Source organism: Balaenoptera musculus, chromosome 3 (assembly GCF_009873245.2).
Source record: "Balaenoptera musculus isolate JJ_BM4_2016_0621 chromosome 3, mBalMus1.pri.v3, whole genome shotgun sequence".
NCBI lineage: Eukaryota > Metazoa > Chordata > Mammalia > Artiodactyla > Balaenopteridae > Balaenoptera > Balaenoptera musculus.
Window position 1 is genome coordinate 111,066,974 of NC_045787.1, and position 19,002 is coordinate 111,085,975.

At 54.8% G+C, this 19,002-nt stretch overlaps 1 protein-coding gene across 1 annotated transcript in view; it reads left to right on the top strand.

Moving 5' to 3' along the window:
• Positions 1-19,002, top strand: part of JADE2 (jade family PHD finger 2) — a 49,821-nt gene that overhangs the window by 18,407 nt on the left and 12,412 nt on the right. The window contains 6 exon segments of the mRNA XM_036847779.1: positions 3,308-3,465; positions 7,660-7,820; positions 8,494-8,705; positions 9,970-10,137; positions 11,645-11,761; positions 13,014-13,478. Of these exon segments, the coding sequence (XP_036703674.1) occupies positions 3,308-3,465; positions 7,660-7,820; positions 8,494-8,705; positions 9,970-10,137; positions 11,645-11,761; positions 13,014-13,478 (1,281 nt within the window).

Sequence of the window (19,002 nt, forward strand, 5' to 3'; positions counted from 1 at the left end):
GTACAGGGGCTGTGGAAGTTCAGAGGAGCCCAGAACTCAGCCTGGCATCAGGGAAGACTTCCCAGAGCAGATGTGGGCTGGACTAATACCCTAAGCGTGAAACAGGCTGCCCCCACTTTGGCAGGGAGAAGAGTGTCCCAGCAGGGTCCTCTCATGTGCCAAGGGTGAAAGGTACTTGGGAGGGAGACTACCCGTGCATCCTTGTGGCCATGGGGCCTGGTAGACTCTGCAGCTCAGCCTGAGGGCAGTGGGAAGACAGTAGAAAGCCACTGGGGAACTTGGAACTTGCGAAGGTCACTGTCTGATTTGCATATTCCAGCCCTTGGGGAAACCACTTGATTTGGCTTAGGGTTAACTCAAGGGCATTGGCAATGAGCAGGTGGCCAAGAGGGGCTGGGGTTGTGCAGGGGTGCTGAATGGCTCCGGTGTTGTCTATCTGGGTTCCTTTGCCACTTCCAACATGAAGGACCTTGTGTAGGTTATTAAACTAACCTGAGTCCCGGGTTTCTCAACTGTAAAATAGGGATGATGGTAGCACCCACCTCACAGAGTTGGTATAGGGACTAATAATTCAAGAACAGCCATTAGACTGGCGCTGGGCACACAGTGCTCGTTAAGTGTTGACTGGTACCACTAAGATAGTGCTGCCCTTCCTGTGCTTCCATCAGTCCTCTGCCCAAAGGGGCCACTGGTGTCCAGTCTGCCCCCTGCTGCCTGAGTGACCGCAGATGAAACTTGCAACTCTCTTGGGACTGGACTCTTTTTTTTTCTCTCTCTCTCTCTCTCTCTCTCTCTCCTGAATCTCCCTGACTGAATTGAGCACGGGATCCCTTCCAGCTCTGAGTTCTCAATGCCAAGCCTGTTCCTAGGTCAGGGCCACGTCTCCGCCCGCTGGTGTGGCTTGGCACTGTGTCTGTGCCTTACAGACTAGGGCTGCCTCTTGCTCCATTCAGTCCACGTGCTTGGGTTATTTCAGCTCTGGGTATATCCATGATGTGTATCACCTGTTCATGGGGGTTCAAAAAGCATTGCCAAGGAGCCAGCTGGGGGCCCTGAAGGGCCCTTTTATTCATTCATTCATTTAATCATCCACTCAGTCACTATTTATTGAGCACCTACTATGTGCCAGTCACCCTGCCAGGCATTGAGAATGTTGCAGAGAATAGGACAGGTGTGGCAGGAGAGATGACAAGAAGCAAGCAACATGCATACACCAGTTAATTTTCAGGAGTATAAGTACTGAGACGTGAGGCAGAATGATGGGCTGGAAAGTGGCTCTGTCGGGTGGTTGGCGGCCCTGAGTCAGGGTGATCAGGGTGATCCCTCAGAGGTGACATTTAAACTGCAGCCCAGGATCAGGGAACAGCAAGAGGTTTCAAACTCACCTGTGCCTTTTTGGAGGGGCACACAGTGACACTTGGCTCTTGAACGGTTGATTTCTGGTGCAAGATGACAGGCTTTCACTGTTGGGCGGTTCCTTTTGGCATCAGAGCAACAGGGCGTTAGATGTCGTACCACGTGGCTTGCCAGGGTTGGGAGAACTTTGAGACAGTCACCAGTCCACTGTGGGTTCAGTTTACCCCCACCAGGTCCTATACTGGGCCCCAGAGGGAAATAACCCAGCCCCAGCCAGCAAAGGGAGGTGACGAAGGATACCACAGAAGCACCCAGTACCTGAGTTTGTGTTCTTCTATCAGCCGTCTTGCTACTTGCTAGTAAGATATGCAAATTATCAGGGCTGTGAAATCTTTGCACATTTCATCTTCTGTTTAATTAGCATTTAATCGTAATCTCATTTTAATTTTTTCACACTGGCACCCTAATTAAATGTTAGGGTGTTAGTCTTAACAATTAAATTATATTGGCAAATAGAGTCTTCAAGAAACTTGACCTTTTGCAAGCCAGGGCCCTCTCTAGCTAGATGCAGACATTAATTTTCTGCAAGATGCTGCCTTGAGCCCCCTTGGTGCCCCCATTTCAGTTGTTTCCTTGTGGTTACAGCCCTAGGTTCAAGAGAGACACACAGCCAGCGGGTGGGGCCTCCTGCAGGCAGAGATTACCACTGAATGGCTTGTCACGAGCCTCTGGAAGGCCAGTGGATGCTGATTCTTCCGGGGAGGGGAGTGGGCTTGGAGCTGGGTCTGAGGCCTGGAGGACTCCTTGAAGTGGTTTCTCTTCTCTCCACAATGTGAACTCTCCTTTAACTTGTGATTCTCATGTGATGATCACTGGGAAAGTTGGTACCAAAGCAAGTCACATAGTGTCCAGTGCTGCCACCAGGTCCTACAGCAGCCCTTTGTGGAGGACCCAGTGAGGCCGAGCAGCCAGGGCAGGTGAGGCACTGCCAGTGCCACTGAGACTTGCCTTGGAGGTTGCTCTGGGGTGGGGGCAACAGACAGAATGTGGGAAGAGCTGTTTCCCCCCGAGTGAGCAGGTGCTCAAAAGAAAACCAAAGCACGAGGGTGCGTCCACTCACGGCCTAGCCCTGAGGGAATTTGGATGGGCGTGATTGAGAAGGAATTCAGCACGATCCTCCTACCCCATCACAAACAGAGAATGGTACTTCAGAGCTCCCACCGAGCAGGGCTCATGGTATCCTTGTTCTTTTTTTTTTTTTTTTTTAATTTTTATTGGAGTAGAGCTGATTTACAATGTTATGTCAGTTTCAGGTGCACAGCAAAGTGAACCAGTTATACATATACATATATCCACTCTTTTTTAGGTTTTTTTTCCATAGATGCCATCACGGTATCCTTGTTCTTGAGAGACCACGGAGACCCTGACCCATGAGAGGCTGTTCTCTGGGCTGCCCCAAACCCTGGGCTCTCCCTCAGCTATCTGCATGAGGCCCTGGCACGTAGTTGCCTGGACTCTTTGACGCTTGTGACTGTGGTAGCAACAGCAAACATAACTTTGAATCTTCAGCAGAAATTTCTGAACAGTCACTTCACGGCAGTATTGCATTCACAGAAGCCTTTCTGCCATCTGATTTTTCCTCACTGTTTTTGCTTTTCTCGGCAAGTCTTTCCTCTTCTCTCTGAGGTCCACTACCGTCCATCACCAGATTCTGTCCTTGAGCAGGTCAGAGCACATAAATTCAGTCCAACACATTTACTGAAGATCTTCTGTGTGCAAAGCACTGTGCTGGGTTCAGAGAAGATGCATTCTTGTACTTACTGCTTTTGTGCCGTCTTCTTATTTTTGAGTGAGTGGGCTTTCTGCATTTGCCTTTTCCTGCCCTGGCCTGTGAAGCAGATCACACTGAGGCAATCTGAAGCCATTCCCTCTCCACCTTTGCTCCCCACAGGTTTTCCGGACAGACTTGATCACAGCCATGAAGATTCCAGACTCATACCAGCTCAGCCCGGATGACTACTATATCCTGGCAGACCCATGGCGACAGGAATGGGAGAAAGGTGTGCAGGTGCCCGCCGGGGCAGAGGCCATTCCAGAGCCCGTGGTGAGGTGAGCCGGGAAGCCCAGGCCAGGGGGGCCATAGGCAGGGGATGAAGGGGAGGCTAGGACCAGTCAAGGGATTCCTTTCTAGTGTGTCTCTATTCTTAGATTCTTTTGCCCTAAAAAAAACATTGCAGTGTTCCAGAAATACTGTAGCTTACCTCTGAGGCCAAGGGTTTGAGCTTGGGCTCAGCTCCGGAGCCAGACAGCCTGGGTTCAAATTGCCAGTCATATTCAGTGCGACCTTGGGCCAGAAATGTAACCTCCCTGGGTGTCAGTTTCCTTGTGTGTAAAATGGGAGTGATAACAATAGCACCTGCCCCATGCAGTGGTCGAGATGATGTAGAGAAACGATGCATGGAAGGTCCTGGACACAGGACCTGGCACACACGAGCACTCAGTGAAAACCGGCCGTGGATTAGCTTGATGTCGATCCAAACTGGGTCCCACCAGAGGATCTTCTCAGGGAAATCTCCAGGCTTTTAACTAGTCCTTAAGATAGGGATAAGCCATGCTCTTGACTTCTTAAACCTTTTTAAGGAGTTCTTAGCAGGACAGAATGCAGTGCCTGGCACACACATCAGATGTTCACGAAGCAGTTGCTCTGACCAGACTTTGAGGAGGCCCTCCTGCCAGGGCTAGGTCAGGGTTGGGTCAGGGATGAGTCCTCTTTGGGCTTTGGTGCCTTATGCTCTTGTAGGTCAGGGAGACTCCTGGTGCTCTTGTCAGGAGGTGGCCTTGTGGCCGTAAGCCTTGCATCGAGTGACAGAGTTCAGCCAAGTGCTTCTTTCTGCACCCCGGGAAACCCTCCAAGTCATGTCTTGGGATACAGGGGCCTACTGTCCTGGCCTCCTCTGCCCACCAGCTTGCCTGGGCTGGGCAGCTTGTGTTATTGGCAGTTCATTCCCGGCCTTGGCAGCCCTGTGGCTCTCACTTAGGCCCATTTTGACCAGGCCTGGGGCAAAGACCTCAGCTGTCACCTCCCTTGACGTTGGCACTGTTGCTTCCTGGCAGCCACACCTATGACTGGCTCACAGACACCCAGTGCCTGCCTGATGCCAGGCCTGTGCTGGGCATGGGATTACAGAGGCGAAGCAGACTCTAAGCCTCACTCGGTGCTCAGCGAGGATTGGGTGTTGGGCAGTGCTCAGCCTCCTGGGCTCCCAAGGGATGAATGCCTACCAGCTCTTGTCTTCAGCCCTCTGAGAATCAGGGAAGCTCCAGGCCTCTCTGGACGGGAGTGTATGCGGGATTTAGAGAAAGAATTTATTCTACACATCCTCTGCCCAGGGCCAAAAACATGGGTCAGCCTCCTAGCCAGTTTCGCACCCTCACCTCTGCAGACTGAAGAACTGTTACTGACCTCTTTGAACCTGTTTCCTTCTCTGTAAAATGGGTCTAAAAACAGTACATGCCTGATACTGTGGTGGTGAGGATTAAATGAGAATTCACATGCCAAGGGCCCAGGATAATGAGGCAGAGGGGTGGGCCACCAGCTGGGCAGAGAGGAGTGAGCCCTGATTAGGCTCAGCCCAGCAGTCTGTCCTCTGTCCTTGATGTCAATGTCAGGTGGTTCCAGAAACATCCGCCGGCCTGGGTAATTACTTGCAGATGCCTCCACACCAGTAGCTTGGCTACAGTTGGTGTTTTATCTGTTGACATCAAGACGAGAGCATGTGTTCAGACAGCTCTGGCTCTACTAGGTACATTCCCCACATACACATGGCTGCTCTAGGCTGACAGGGGCCAGGCACTCCTGGACTATCCATGCTCTTTGGAGAGGATAGACTGGAGGGGGAGAGATGCTCTCGTGGAGATACCTCTGTGCCCCATCTTTCCCTGTCTCCCTCCAGCCTGGTCCCTGCATCTTCTGGGGTGCCTTCCGCCGCACAGCCCTCATCTGGAAGCCAGCACGGCAGCCACCGTGCTCAGAATTGTTATAGGAACGCTGTTCCTGAGAACTTGCTATGCCGAGCCTGTTACTCTCGTCTTCTCATTTAATTATCATGTTGGCCCTCTAAAGGGCATATTGCTGTCCCCATTCTGTAGATGAGGAAGTTGGGAAATTCTGGGGAATTCCCTGCCTGACCGCCGCCAGGGCCTTGTGGGCTGGGCCGGGAAAACACAGGCCACGGGAACAAGCCCTGGGTTGCCCCTGTGTGGCCCAAAGAGAGTCTTATGCCCTGATCACCCTGGCTTGCTGACTCTGCCCTCCCCTGCTGCTACCCTGGCTCCATCCATCCCTCTCTCCTAGCCCAGTCCTCCCTGGCCCTTGAGCAGGTCTGCCCACCTCATGGTCTGAAACTTCTCTGGATAATGAGAACCTCTCACTCTCAGATCGTGAATTGAGGGAGGGCCTACTGCTCCCTCGGTGTGGCCAAAAGACTCAGCTCAGGGCAAAACCAACCTCTGGTGTCCGTCTGGTCTCCTGGAGTAGAGAGCCCTCCCCTTCTCCAGATCCCAGCCCAGCCATCCACCTCCTCCCAGCTGACCTCAGTCTTACTGGCTGCAGCTGAGACTGAGGCCTTGGCCTAGGGTAAGGTCTGTCCACCCTTGATAGGAGTGTTTCCTCCATAGTCAGAGCCAGAAGAGGCCAAACAGATGAAGATGAGAGCCCCAGGAAGTACAGGAAATGCCTTTTTTGTTGTGAGCCCTTTAACCTCAGCTTCCCAGAGAAAGGAATGTGATCTTGGCCCCAAGAGGTCTGGCCAGGTGGCAGCTGACTGAGCACACAAGTGTGGGTAGTTATGCCAGTAGGTGGTGGGCATTCGGGCAAGAGTTATCCAAAACCCCAGCTAAGCATATGCTGGGGGCACAAACAAGGCAGGGTCATGGCAAAATTATGGTGTTTTTCAAAGAATATGTTAATTTAAATAAAAGCCTCATGAGGAAAGGCAGAATTTTGTAGGACCAAGAGTACTAATATTCTTTCTATTTGGAATGATCTGGGGGTCAGGGGGCATCACATCATTATCTTTGCCTAAGACCTTCCTTTATCTGGACATCTTGTGTGGGAAAAGGTGGTGCCAGGCCCTTTCCCTTTCTCCTTGTCTCCCTCAATCTCCTCTGGGCCTCCCTCCTGCCTGGAGGCCATTCTGCCTCCCTGTCTCCTTCATCCTTCCTGCCCCCCTTGCTGACACCGGGGCATTTCCTGGCGCCCAGGAGCCCTCCCCACAGCTGAGCCACGTCTGTGCATCCAGAGCCCTGCCTTCTCCTCCCCAGTCGGCGCTGAGTCACAGCCCCTGGCAGCCCTGCCTTCGACCCCAGGAGGCCTCTCGGGCAAGTAAGGGGCCTCTCAGCCCTGGCAGGGCTGGCCAGATGGAGGCCAGGCTCCGCAGCAATAACCATGGCAACTGGTAGGGGGTGGGAAGAGCTGGCATTCTGAACTGGCATCAGGAACTGAGGGGCAGCACACAGCTGATCCAAGAGAGGAAGCTGTGCCCTCCCAAAAGGCAAAACACCCTCATATACCATTTCAGAAGAAGCAAAATGTATATCTTAAAACACATACTCACACACATATAGTGCTTACTACATGCCAGGCACAGTTCTAAGAGCTCTACATGTATTCATCCATTTAATCCTCATGCCAACTGTAGAAGGTAGGTGCTGTTATCATTAGCCCATTTTCTGGGGCACAGAGAAGTTAAGTGGCTTACCCAGAGTCACCCATTAAGTGGTGGAGCTGGGCTTGGAGACCTCACCCTGCAGTCAGGGCACTTCCAAGCTGCCTCAGAGGCAGAGCCATGGCCTGAGGGTGGGCTGACCTGGAGTGTGACCCTGAGACTGTAGCAGGTGCATCCTCTTCACCCCAGAGGAGCCCTGGCCTCAGTGCCCCTGAGGCTATTGGTGGAGGAGGGGCCAGAACTTGTGAGGGCCTGGGAACAATCCCTGGCCTCTCCCCAGCTTTGAGGGGTATGCTGAAGGACCTGGAGGCCAGCTGGCTCTATCCTCCTGGTCCCAGAGTGGCTGGCACTGGGCATTGCCCAGGACAGCACTTGGAATGCCTCCTACAGCCTCTGCAGGGTGGGCAGGTGGGAGGAGGGAATGGAAGGAGGTGGGCCCTGCTCGGCATCGAAGTCTCACTCCTCACTTGCCCACTAGCTCCTCAGCCATGCTGGCCAACTTACTAAAGGCCCCCAGACCCAGCAAGAGTAGCAGGCTGAGGGCACCCTCCCCTCACACCTTCTCTTGATTTCCTAGGATTCTTCCACCATTGGAAGGCCCCCCTACCCAGGTGTCCCCTAGCGGCTCCGAACTTGGTGAGGGCTCCCAGCCTGATTGGCCAGGGGGCAGCCGCTATGACCTGGACGAGATTGATGCCTACTGGCTGGAACTCATCAACTCGGAGCTCAAGGAGATGGGTAGGTGACCCGCGAGCTGAGAATGGGGTGGGGGCAGGCCAAGGAGGGTTTTCTTCTGAACCCCAACATCCTCACCCTCAGAAGGGCAGTGGCCATCACTGGTCTTTGGCACTTCACAGGTCTGGGGGGAGAGTCCCTGCTGCATTACTGATTAGTGTGCTTCAATTTCTGTAGCTCTCAGATGGAGGCAATAATAGCATGTCATTTATACGGTTTGGGGGAATATTGTAGTAAGTGTGACTGTTGCATGAAGACTGAGTGAGCCCTGGGAGTCTAGGATTACAAATGGGGCCAGGGTCAGTTGGTATGGGCCTTCTGGGTGGAGCCTACCACGTCCCAAGAAGGGCCAGCTCTGCCATATTCAGCCACCTTCCCAGGTCCCCCCATACACATAGCTCAAGCAGTGGGTTCCCCACGGAGCCGGCTGCATCCCAGAGACACTTCCATGGTATCTGTGTGTACACAAGCATGTGTGTGGTCACAAGCAGGGTCTGAAGTCACAACACCACACCAGGCCCCGGGGGCCTTTGAGGTTGCGTGGTCCAGCCCAGTCAGTTTTTGGACCATGGAGCTGGGGTCCTGAGATAGTGCAACCAGTGAATGGGTGGAAACCCTCCTGTACATCTGCCCTGAGAGGCCAGGCTCCTGACACCCTGCCCTGCTGTCCTCACAGAGAGGCCAGAGCTGGATGAGCTGACGCTCGAGCGCGTGCTGGAGGAGCTGGAGACTCTGTGCCACCAGAACATGGCGCGGGCCATCGAGACGCAGGAGGGGCTGGGCATCGAGTATGATGAGGATGTCGTCTGTGACGTGTGCCGCTCTCCCGAGGGTGAAGATGGCAACGAGATGGTCTTCTGCGACAAGTGCAACGTCTGCGTGCACCAGGTAGGCAGCCCCCATCGCCGTCCCCATGCTGTGCGGGCAGGCCCCTGCCTGACCCGGTCACCCTGGCTGTAGGGGTGCAGCAGCACTGTGGGCACGGGCCCCTAAGAAGGAGGGCGAGGGGGTGGAAGGGAATGGCGTGAGTGCCCGTGGTGCCAGGGATACCCAGGGCCCCTCGGCTCAGCCCCCTCAGCCAGATTTGAGTAACGCCCATTGGATGGTCTTTCTGTCCTTTCCTGCCGGCCTCCCTCAGATTCCCCCCACTGAACACCCTACCCCGCTCCTCCTCTGCTCCTCACCATCCTGAACTTACAACAAGGCAGCACGGTGTAGTGACTGAGGGCAGAGCCTGGAGCCAGGCCACCTGGTTTCAAACCATGGCTCTGCCCTTTGCGAGCTATTTGATTTTGGGTAAGTTTGTTAATCTCTCTGAGCCTCTGTTTCCTCAAGTGTAAATAAAAGTAAGTTGTTGTGAGGATTAAGTTCTTTGCTATGAGTCATTTGGTTAGAACGGTATGGTAAGAGTTGTTCGTGTTTGTTAACATTATTGGTATTATAAACCAGGTGCCGCCTGACTAGGCTCCCCTCTTGATCTTGGGCCCCAAGGCTCTAGGTCTGGGGCATCTCTGGGCCTTGTTTGTAGAAGATGTAGAAGACCTGACTGGAACCCAGTGGACCCACTCTGGCCCTGACTTTGAGGCCCTCCCTTACCCACTTCTGCTGGAATAGCACCCGGGGAGCTTAAAAGGGCTTCACCTGGCTGGCAGGTTGGTAGGCAGTGCACCACCCTCCTCATTCATCTACGTCCCTTATACCCAGCAGCTCTTAGGTCCATAAGCCCTAGGCATTACCAGAAGGGTGCCCAATCACAGATACCTGTGAAAAAAGATGAAAGCTCTGGGCCTTGTCCTCAGGCAGCATACATACCCAAATTTGTATTCAATTTAAGGGAGTTCATGGATGCCCCTGAAATCCATCACTGATTAGGAACCTCTGCTGAAGTGACTGTCCTCCCAGCAGAGGGCAGAGCTGAGCCCTTTCACAGAAGACTGTGAGATGGTGAAATTTCAGCGCACAACCCACGCAAAGAGAATCCCTGGGGCCCTTGCATTATAGTCCCTTAGGAGATCTCTTTGGCAGAGATGAGTAGCAGTGTCACTCTGTAGCTCCTAGCTTGGGCTGGGGCTAGGACTATTTGTAGCCGAATGCTGACCAGACGCGGATTGGCCAATGCCTCTGACCTGTGACCACCCTGATCTCTCCCCAGGCATGCTACGGGATCCTCAAGGTGCCCACGGGCAGCTGGTTGTGCCGGACGTGTGCCCTGGGTGTCCAGCCGAAGTGCCTGCTCTGCCCCAAGCGAGGAGGAGCCTTGAAGCCCACTAGAAGTGGGACCAAGTGGGTGCACGTCAGCTGCGCTCTGTGGATTCCTGAGGTGGGCAGATGTGGGGCTGGGGCGGCCCTGGGGCACAGCCATGGGGAAGTGGGTCTGAACAGAACTCAGAACCCCGACGGCAGCGCACTAGGAAAAGAAGGTGATGGGCCACGTTAAATGGCGGATCTCAGGTGTCGAGCCTGGGAAGAGCTCAGGCAGCAGCCCACAGGGAACTTCACCCATGGACCTAGGCAGAACTTGGGTGGCTGTTCCCATGGGAAAATGGGATTATGAGCCACTGGGAGATCCAGGTGGTAGGTGTGAGAGCTGGACAGAAGTCAGGCAGCCGACTCTAGGGGAAAGTAGGTTGTGGGTCTACCCAAATCTAGGCGGTGGTCCCAACCAAAGTCAAGTGCTTTTTTTAAAACGAAAATAAGCCAAATGACCTAAAAGGAAATCAGGTGGGGAGCCTGATTAAAATCGGAGAGTAGGGCTGTGGCTGGAATGGGGGGAGGTGGGCCCAGGTCTGAGTCTAGGCTGGGGGGCGGGAACCATGGACGATGGGCTGGGCCCACAGTGAGTTAGCAGAGGCCCTGGGCTCCTGTCTTATTTGAAATGTGAAATGCTGACATTCACTGGCGTTTCAGCCCTCTCCCTGCTGTGTGCCCTGACCCAGAATGAGGCCCCACTCCAATGCTGCCTGTGCCCGGAAGCAAGCCAGGTGGCCCTGTCAGCAGGTGGCCCCTCCCCTTCCTGGGCTCGCAGTCTGAAAGTCCTTGCTGGGACCCACATCACAGGTTTCTGTGATCATAGTGGTTATGTCAGCAGTAGTCACTTGCTGCCACATCAGCATCTTGAAGTCTGGGACTACCTCTGAGTATACCTGGTCTGGGCACGGCAGGGACACAGAGGATCAACAAGGACCTACCATGGGGGCTCTTTGGTTCAGGATCTCTGGACAGGGGCCCTTTTTCCCTCCTTAGGCATGGGCAGTAGGAAGGCAAATGTACCCTGCCTCTGGGGCTGAGGAGTGGGCTGTGCCCAGGAGACGGGCATGATTATAGCCCTGTCTCCATAGGAGGGGCTAAACAAAGGCACATCCCCCTTGGCCAGGAAAGCCCTGGAGGTCCCCAGGAAGAGATCCTACCGTGGGGACCTATAGTCACCACCCAGAAAAATAAGTAAAATAAATTCAAGTTCTAATAAGAACTCTGAAGATGCTATTAACAAAGGCCTGAGGTACAGAAGAGAGGGGGACCTTGCATGTATTCATCTGCACATGGAAGCATCTCTGTCTTGAGACTCACATAGTCACAGGCACACATACACTCAGTCAGTTACACACACGGAAGCGCACTCTCCCAGTCACAGTTTAAGCCTAGCCGCTATAGAGCACACACTAACACTCACTCCATGGTCAACTTGGGAAGCCAGGAAGGACTTGGGACTCTCCCACTGCCGTGTCTGCTCACCGCCTGGTTTCAGCAGATGGGTCCCCCATTTAGGTGATCCCTGGAGGCAGGCTGGGGATGAGAGGCCTGATGCAGCTCCCTGTGTCCTGCCCCAGGTCAGCATCGGGTGCCCCGAGAAGATGGAGCCCATCACCAAGATCTCGCATATCCCAGCCAGCCGCTGGGCTCTGTCCTGCAGCCTCTGCAAGGAGTGCACGGGCACCTGCATCCAGGTACACAGCCCCTTCACCCCGCTGCTGCCCGGGAGCCCATGTAGGAGCCAGCTACACAGAGGGGTGTGTCTGGGACACCCTGTAAAACAGGCCACTGCCAGCACCCTCCACCTGCCCCATGGTGCTACAGACAGAAGCACTGATGCGCCTCGGACAGGGACCAGAGTCAGCACCCCACCTGCCAGGCACTCCTCCATCCCTAGTTCCACTAGGCACGGGGCACAGGCCTGGGGAGCCAGGCTCACCACCCCGTTACAGTACTGAGGGGGCTTTCCCCACGAGCAAGGGTCTGTGGGCTGAATAAATACGTTGACCTCTCTTCTGATGTCAAACTTGACATGTGAGAGGGGTAAGAATCAAACTTTTCCTCCAACTAAGCTAACAGGCTCTCCCTACACAGGGCAGGGCTGTGTTAGTTTGTTGACAGTAACGGTTCCCAAATTCTAGGGCTCATCAGTATTACCCAGAGGACTTGTTAAAACACAGATTGCTTGGCCCACCCGCCAGAGGTCCTGATTCTGTAGATCTGTAGGTGGGGCTGAGAATTTGCATATTTCTAGCAAGCTCCCATGTGATATTGATGCTCCTGGCCTATAGGTTGGGAAGTGGGAGGGTCATCCTTTCTCTCCCTTGTCTCTTCAGGAACAGTTGTCATTGTAAACACTAGATGTACCTCTACCCATTTATAATACTTTCAGAGTTTGTGAGTGCAGTGTAAACGGCCACTAATATTTCGATGGGTTATTGCTGCAACAGTTGTCAGCTGCCCACAGCCATCATCCCAGGTAACCCAGGCCCTGAGTTGGCCCTAACTGCCTGGACAGGAGAAGAAGGAAGGGACCCAACTCTAGCCCCTCTTCCCAGAGGACAAGGGAGGGGCATAACTCCCCGTCTTAGATGACACTGCAGGAGTAGAGGAGGCAGGGACCCATCAACAGCCTCTTTCTTTTGATGCCTCAGATCCAAAGTCATTGTCCACACAGAAATGCAGCTTGTCCCCAGAGGGGTTGTCAGTCATCTGATTGTTGACTTCCCCAGGGTACATGATGCTGTCCAGCTCCCCCAGAGCTCCCCCTTCCCATCTTCCATGACTCCCTCCACAACCTGCAGGATGTTGGCAGCCCGTGCCATTTTGTTTAGGGTCTCACCAGCATTCTGCATTCTCAGTGTAACCCTGGGGGATGCCCCACATTCTTCTTCCCTCCCACCAGGGCTCCCTTCATACCTCACCCTGCCCTTCCTCTCCCTCCAGTGTTCCATGCCTTCCTGCGTCACGGCATTCCACGTCACATGCGCCTTTGACCACAGCCTGGAAATGAGGACTATATTAGCAGACAACGACGAGGTCAAGTTCAAGTCGTTCTGCCAGGAGCACAGTGATGGGGGCCCACGGGGTGAAACCACGTCCGAACCCGTGGAGCCCAGCCCAGCCAGCGAGGACCTGGAGAAGGTGACCCTGCGCAAGCAACGGCTGCAGCAGCTGGAGGAAGACTTCTATGAGCTGGTGGAGCCGGCCGAGGTGGCCGAGCGCCTGGACCTGGCTGAGGCGCTGGTCGACTTCATCTACCAGTACTGGAAGCTGAAGAGGAAAGCCAACGCCAACCAGCCACTGCTGACGCCCAAGACCGACGAGGTGGACAACCTGGCCCAGCAGGAGCAGGACGTCCTCTACCGCCGCCTGAAGCTCTTCACGCACCTGCGGCAGGACCTGGAGAGAGTGAGTCCCCCTGCCGCCCCCCAACCCGCCTGCCCGGTGGGCAGCCCAGGAGGCCTTTCCACCCCTCCCTCGCTGCCCTGGAGCAGCCGTGGTTCACCAGGATTCAAATTGTGAGCTCTGGCCAAGGCGCTGAGGGCCTCCCGCTCTCAGACAGGGTTGGGGTAACTGAGAGTTTGTAGAACAGGGGAGGATCCAGCTCTGGAGTCTCTGAGTCCCTCTTGTCCCAGCCCTTTTGCAGGCCTGGTGAAGGGTGGGGGCCCTGCCAGGACTGTGAGTCTGGGAAACACCAGGGCTGGGGCAAGGACCCAAGCTTCTGACTCCTAGTGGTCTCTGTGGGCCCTGCCTGGTCCCAACACACGTGCTTTGCTTGGAGTCGGAGGCAGGGGAGGAACTGGGAATCACAAGTGAGTTGAATCAGTGTAATAAGCACGTGCTGGGCCAAAGCAGGGAAGACAGGTGTGAGTGCAGCTCCTGGGGGTGCTGGATAGAGGGAACGGTGTGAGCAGAGGCACCGGGGTGTGAGGGTGGGCTGGAGACCAGCAGCGGCCTGTGTGGAGTGGAAGGATGGGGCTGGGTGGGTGGACCAAAGTGTGTCTGGAAGCTGCAGAAGTGTTTTAAGCTGGGACTGTCCTGCTGTGGCTGCAGGTTCCAAACGCTCACCCAGGAGGTGGAATCACAGGGCCCAGATGGAGTGAGTGGGTTGGCCAAAAGCCCTCAGCTGTGCCCTGGGAGGCAGGTGATCTTGCCTTGGTCCAGGCGCATCGCTTTGGGGGCTGAGTGAGATGTGGAAGATGTGCAGACACCTCGGTTCTGGGCTGGGCCGTGGAGATTGGGGACCAGTGAGAGTTGCTTTCCTAGAGCATGGAGGCCCCCCAAAGCCTCTAATGCCTGCTGTTCCTCCCAGAAAGAAGGGGAAAGGATCCTGCCTTCTGTGGAACTTGGCTTTTTTGGTACCCCTCCCCTGACTCCTCCAGCTGATAAAGTACCACCCCCCAAGTTGGGGGCACCCCAAGGATGAAGCAGGGTGTTCCAAGTCCTTGATCCAGTCCTCTGAACCCCAAGTGCTGTTCTGGCCTCTCCTCTGGGGGACATTCAGTTCTAGGATTCGGAGTATGAGGGGTCATGTCAGGGAGACACAGACTCACATGCCCACCCGCTCCCCAGGCCATGCTGGGAAACAGCCGGGGTGGAAGCATCAAGGGGGCTTTGTGTGACTTAAGGCAAGCTGCTTTGCTTAGGCGTGTCTCAATTGGCGAGTCTGGTTAGAGCAATTCAGCAGATGTTGTGCTGTGGGCTGGGTGGGGCGGGGCGGAGGGCATGGAGGTGGAGGCTCTGAAACTGGACCCAGCTTCTCCACCCTCCTGCACCCCACGCATCTGCCCTGATGCCTGGTCACGTGGAAATGACCCAGCTGGCCTGGGAGGGAGCTTACTGCCTGGCAGCCAGCCTGCCACCAGGTCAGAAGGTGGGGGGGCAGGGGGGTCACCAAATGTCCACGGCTCCAGCCAGGACAGAGAGCAAGGCCACCTACACTGCAGTCACCGCTTCCTGGGTAGCCCAGCCTCCTGTCTCCCAGGGCCATCAGGTACAAATCCTTCGAGACCAAAGCTGCTTCCACACTTGTCCTCAGGCCACCCTTGAGTCTCCACCCCCAGGGTCTTGAGTACAGACACCCTGCTTTTAGCCCTCCTGTTTCCAAACGACTCAGCACATCTGACCTCCCTGGTCTGTGCTGCTCAGCCCACATGTCTGGCCCTGGCTAGGCTGCGTGGAGAGGTCAGGGGACGGGCTCACCTATTGAACCATCATCGTGGAAAAAGAGATGAGAGGTAGATAGTGCCACCCTTAAGGAGCAGATGGGGAAGGTGGGGCTCAGAGAGGTGAAGAAAGCCTTGGAGGAATGTGTGTTTTCTAGAGTTGAGTTGAATTGGGGCCTGAATAGGGGAGGAGTTTGTCAGAGAGTTGTTGGCTTATTCTCTATTGTGTACATTTCCTGGGCAAAAGTACCCCCTTATCAGTCCCCCGACCTTCCGACCCCATTGTCAACTGGTACAGGTGAAGCCAGGGGCTGAGGTTGTCATGGGCTAGGATACTGAGGTAGCTCTGGGGCTCCTGGGTCTGTTCCTCACAGACGCCTTTGGTTGAGGCACAAAGCCCTCCAAAGTCAGGTGTGAGTTGGTCCACTCTTCCCCAGGAAGAGGAGGCAGGGCCAGCCTTGGAGTCTGTGCAGCTTCTTAGGGCTCAGGAGGGCCCTGTCAAAATGCTGCTTCTCCAGCAGCCTCCAGGCTGGGCTGAAGGGCACCAGCTGAGTGCAAGGCCAGGGAGTACACAGCCCTGGCAGGCTGAGGAGAGGAGGTCAGACAGCCATGTGCCAGTTGACCCCCTCCGGTCCAGCCTCAGATCTTTTCACGGCCATGCGTTGGTGACTCGAGTGAGTGAACAGGGCCGAGAACTATGCCATGGGGGAGGCTTTCTGCAAGGACCATGGCTGTTGGTGGCCTGGCCAGCAGGCCCAGTCTCTGACCATGACCCTGTGCCAACAGTCAAGAGTATCCAGCCTGTCACTGGGCACCACGCCAGCTTGGGCTGGATCCATCGAGGATTCAAGGCAGGGGTTGAGACTGAGGCTGTGTGTAGCCTGGGTCTACATTCAGTTCCAGCACTTCCAGCTCTGTGCCTTCTGAGTTATAGTTTCTACTTCTCTGAGTTTCAGTTTCCTTGCCTGTAAAATGGGAATAAGGATCTAGCTGACCTTAGATCCCAGGAAAGATGGGGGGACAGAGCTTAGCACACTACCGTCCATTGTTAGGGGTGGTTATTGTTGCTGTTCTGTCTCCTAGAAGGGTGGGCTGCTCAGACGGCGGGCTCCAGGGAGGACTGAAAGGGCAGGCCCAGTGCTAGGGCCCAGGAATCATGCATCCTCCCTGATTTTTTTTTTTAACTTTTTATGTATTTATTTATTTTTTGGCTGTGTTGGGTCTTCGTTTCTGTGCGAGGGCTTTCTCCAGTTCCGGCGAGCGGGGGCCACTCTTCATCGCGGCGCGCGGGCCTCTCACTGTCGCGGCCTCTCTTGCTGCGGAGCACAGGCTCCAGACGCGCAGGCTCAGTAGTTGTGGCCCACGGGCCCAGTTGCTCCGCGGCATGTGGGATCTTCCCAGACCAGGGCTCGAACCCGTGTCCCCTGCATTGGCAGGCAGATTCTCAACCACTGCGCCACCAGGGAAGCCCCATCCTCCCTGATTGATTTGCCTCCCAAGGCAGGAGTTTTGCTGAGAGAAGCAGGGGTCATGCTACCACCAGCATGAAATCCCATTTTACGGTCAGCCCAGAAGATGTGCTTTCCTAAAATTTCAGCCTTGGGCCTCAGCTGTGGCAGGCAGCACAGGAAAGCATGGCCACTGCAGCCTCCCAGAGTTATTCACAGCTGACCAAAAAATTGCAGCACTGATGATCAGCGATCAGCCCAACAAACACCGGCTGGTGTCCCCTAGCAACCGTGCTGGTAGTTTGGGCTACGCGGGGCCTCGCTGCCTGTGGCTCTGGATCTGGTTACCAGGAGTTTATTGAAGGTTTTACCTGGCCTGAGAGGAGCCGAGAGGGCAGGGGCAGCTCTCAGACACACACGCCCCAGGGGATGGACATGTAGGAACTCCCCACAGCCTCATTCCCCATAGCTCTCTCCAGGAGAGGAAGGTTCTGCCCTCCCCCACACTCGCCACCTGTTTTCTCGGCAGTTGTCACACCCCGTTTACTCTGTCCTCAGTGCCTGGGTTGTGTCTCCTTGACCTCCCACCAAAGCCTATCTTGTCCCGGGCAGCCGTGGCCTCCAGCCTCCAGCTTGTCAACCCCATGGCTCCCAACTCTAGGATTTTTTCCAACCCATTAGCCCCTCTACCCACTCAAACCCTGTCACCCCCTCCAACTGCTTCGGGTCAGTAGCCCCAAATCCCCAATCCCCCTTCTTCACCACAGCCTCCCATTCTCCCTGCTCAGTTCCTCCTTCACTGTCCCCTGCTTTCTTCACTCCCACCCCATGTGGCATTAGCTCACTGCCAGTCCCTTGCACCTGTGCAAAGGCCACACCCCGGGCAGAGCCTCACCCAGTAGGAGGCACTCAGCCCACCAGGAGTGATCCTATAGCAGTGAGCAGGTGAGCCCCCCAGGGTGCCTGCCAGCCAGCCTTGTTGGGACAGTAGCCAGCAGCATTCTGGGCCCCCCCATTACCACCTGTCTCCACCCCTGCCCCCCTCCCTCAGGGCTCTCCCGTCTCTTAGCAGACCTCACCTCCTGTTCCTCAGACCAGAACCCTCCAACTCCTTGCCCGGTGGTGCCCTCTGTACCCATTCTCTGCCCTTTTCTCCCATGTCCTCCCCTCCCCGCCCCCCCAGGGATCTCTTTCCAGCCCACACCCCGCAGCACAGGAGTATCTATCTTGTCTTCACCCCTTCTCCGTCTCCAGGATTCCTCCACTGTCCGAATTCATTTTACCTTCTCCCATCTTCAAAAACAAGTCCTCCCTCCCCATGTCCCTCTAGTCATGGGTTTCTCACCCTCGTTACTCTCTCCTTTTCTGTCATCCCTCACTGTTCTTTACTTCTTTGCTTCTCACTCCGCCTAGGTTCCTGCCACCACCATATTCCAGAACCTTCCACCAGGGCCACCTACAGCCTCCATCTCCCGCTTCTCCATCCTCATCCCCCAGCCTTCTCAGCAGTGGTTGCCACAGTCAAGCATGCCCTTGGTCTTGAAACACTTTTCCTGTGGATGCTCTGACCAGATTCCCCCCGATACCCCAGTTCTGCTCCCTCTCTGAATCCTCCTTGGTCCCAGTGGTCATTCACCACACTAGGTCTGACCTCTCATTGCGCATCTGCTCCACAGCTTTACTCCCCATCAGGAGGCTGGCTCCAGCCCACACCTCCCTCCCCAGCTCCAGCATCTCGTGCCCAGTATGCCCTGTCCCCACCACAACCTCCCCGGGCTCCATAAATGCCCCCTACACTGGTCCATTCTAGCTCAGGATAACTGGCTGGGAGTCCTCCCTGCTCCTCTCCTCACCTCAGCCCACATCCAGGTTCTCTTTGCAAAACTTGCTGTTATCAGAACAATTTTATCAAAAAGTAAAACCTGCTTTTATTACTGATCCCTGCTCTAGTTCAGGGGGACTTTTCCACTTGATTCTTTTTTGTACTCTTTGATTTTTTTTTTTTTTTAAAGAGAACGTTTTGCCTTTATAATTAGAAAAAAACAATGTAAGGAGTCCGATAGCCTGGGTGGGCTTCTAAGGTGGTATCTATAGTTTTCCCCAAAAGCCATCAAGGAAGAGGAATTTTAACAACATTCAGTAACATGTAGCTATATTACCAAGAATCTTGGGAGAAATTAGAGAAGTAATTGATGATTCCAGGGTGAAGTGGGAATAAGGGGTCACAATGTGACCAAAGTACCAACCAAAGAATGCGGGCACCATTGGGATTCTCACAGAATCTTCCGTAGCAGGAATCTCCAGACATTAGTGATTGTG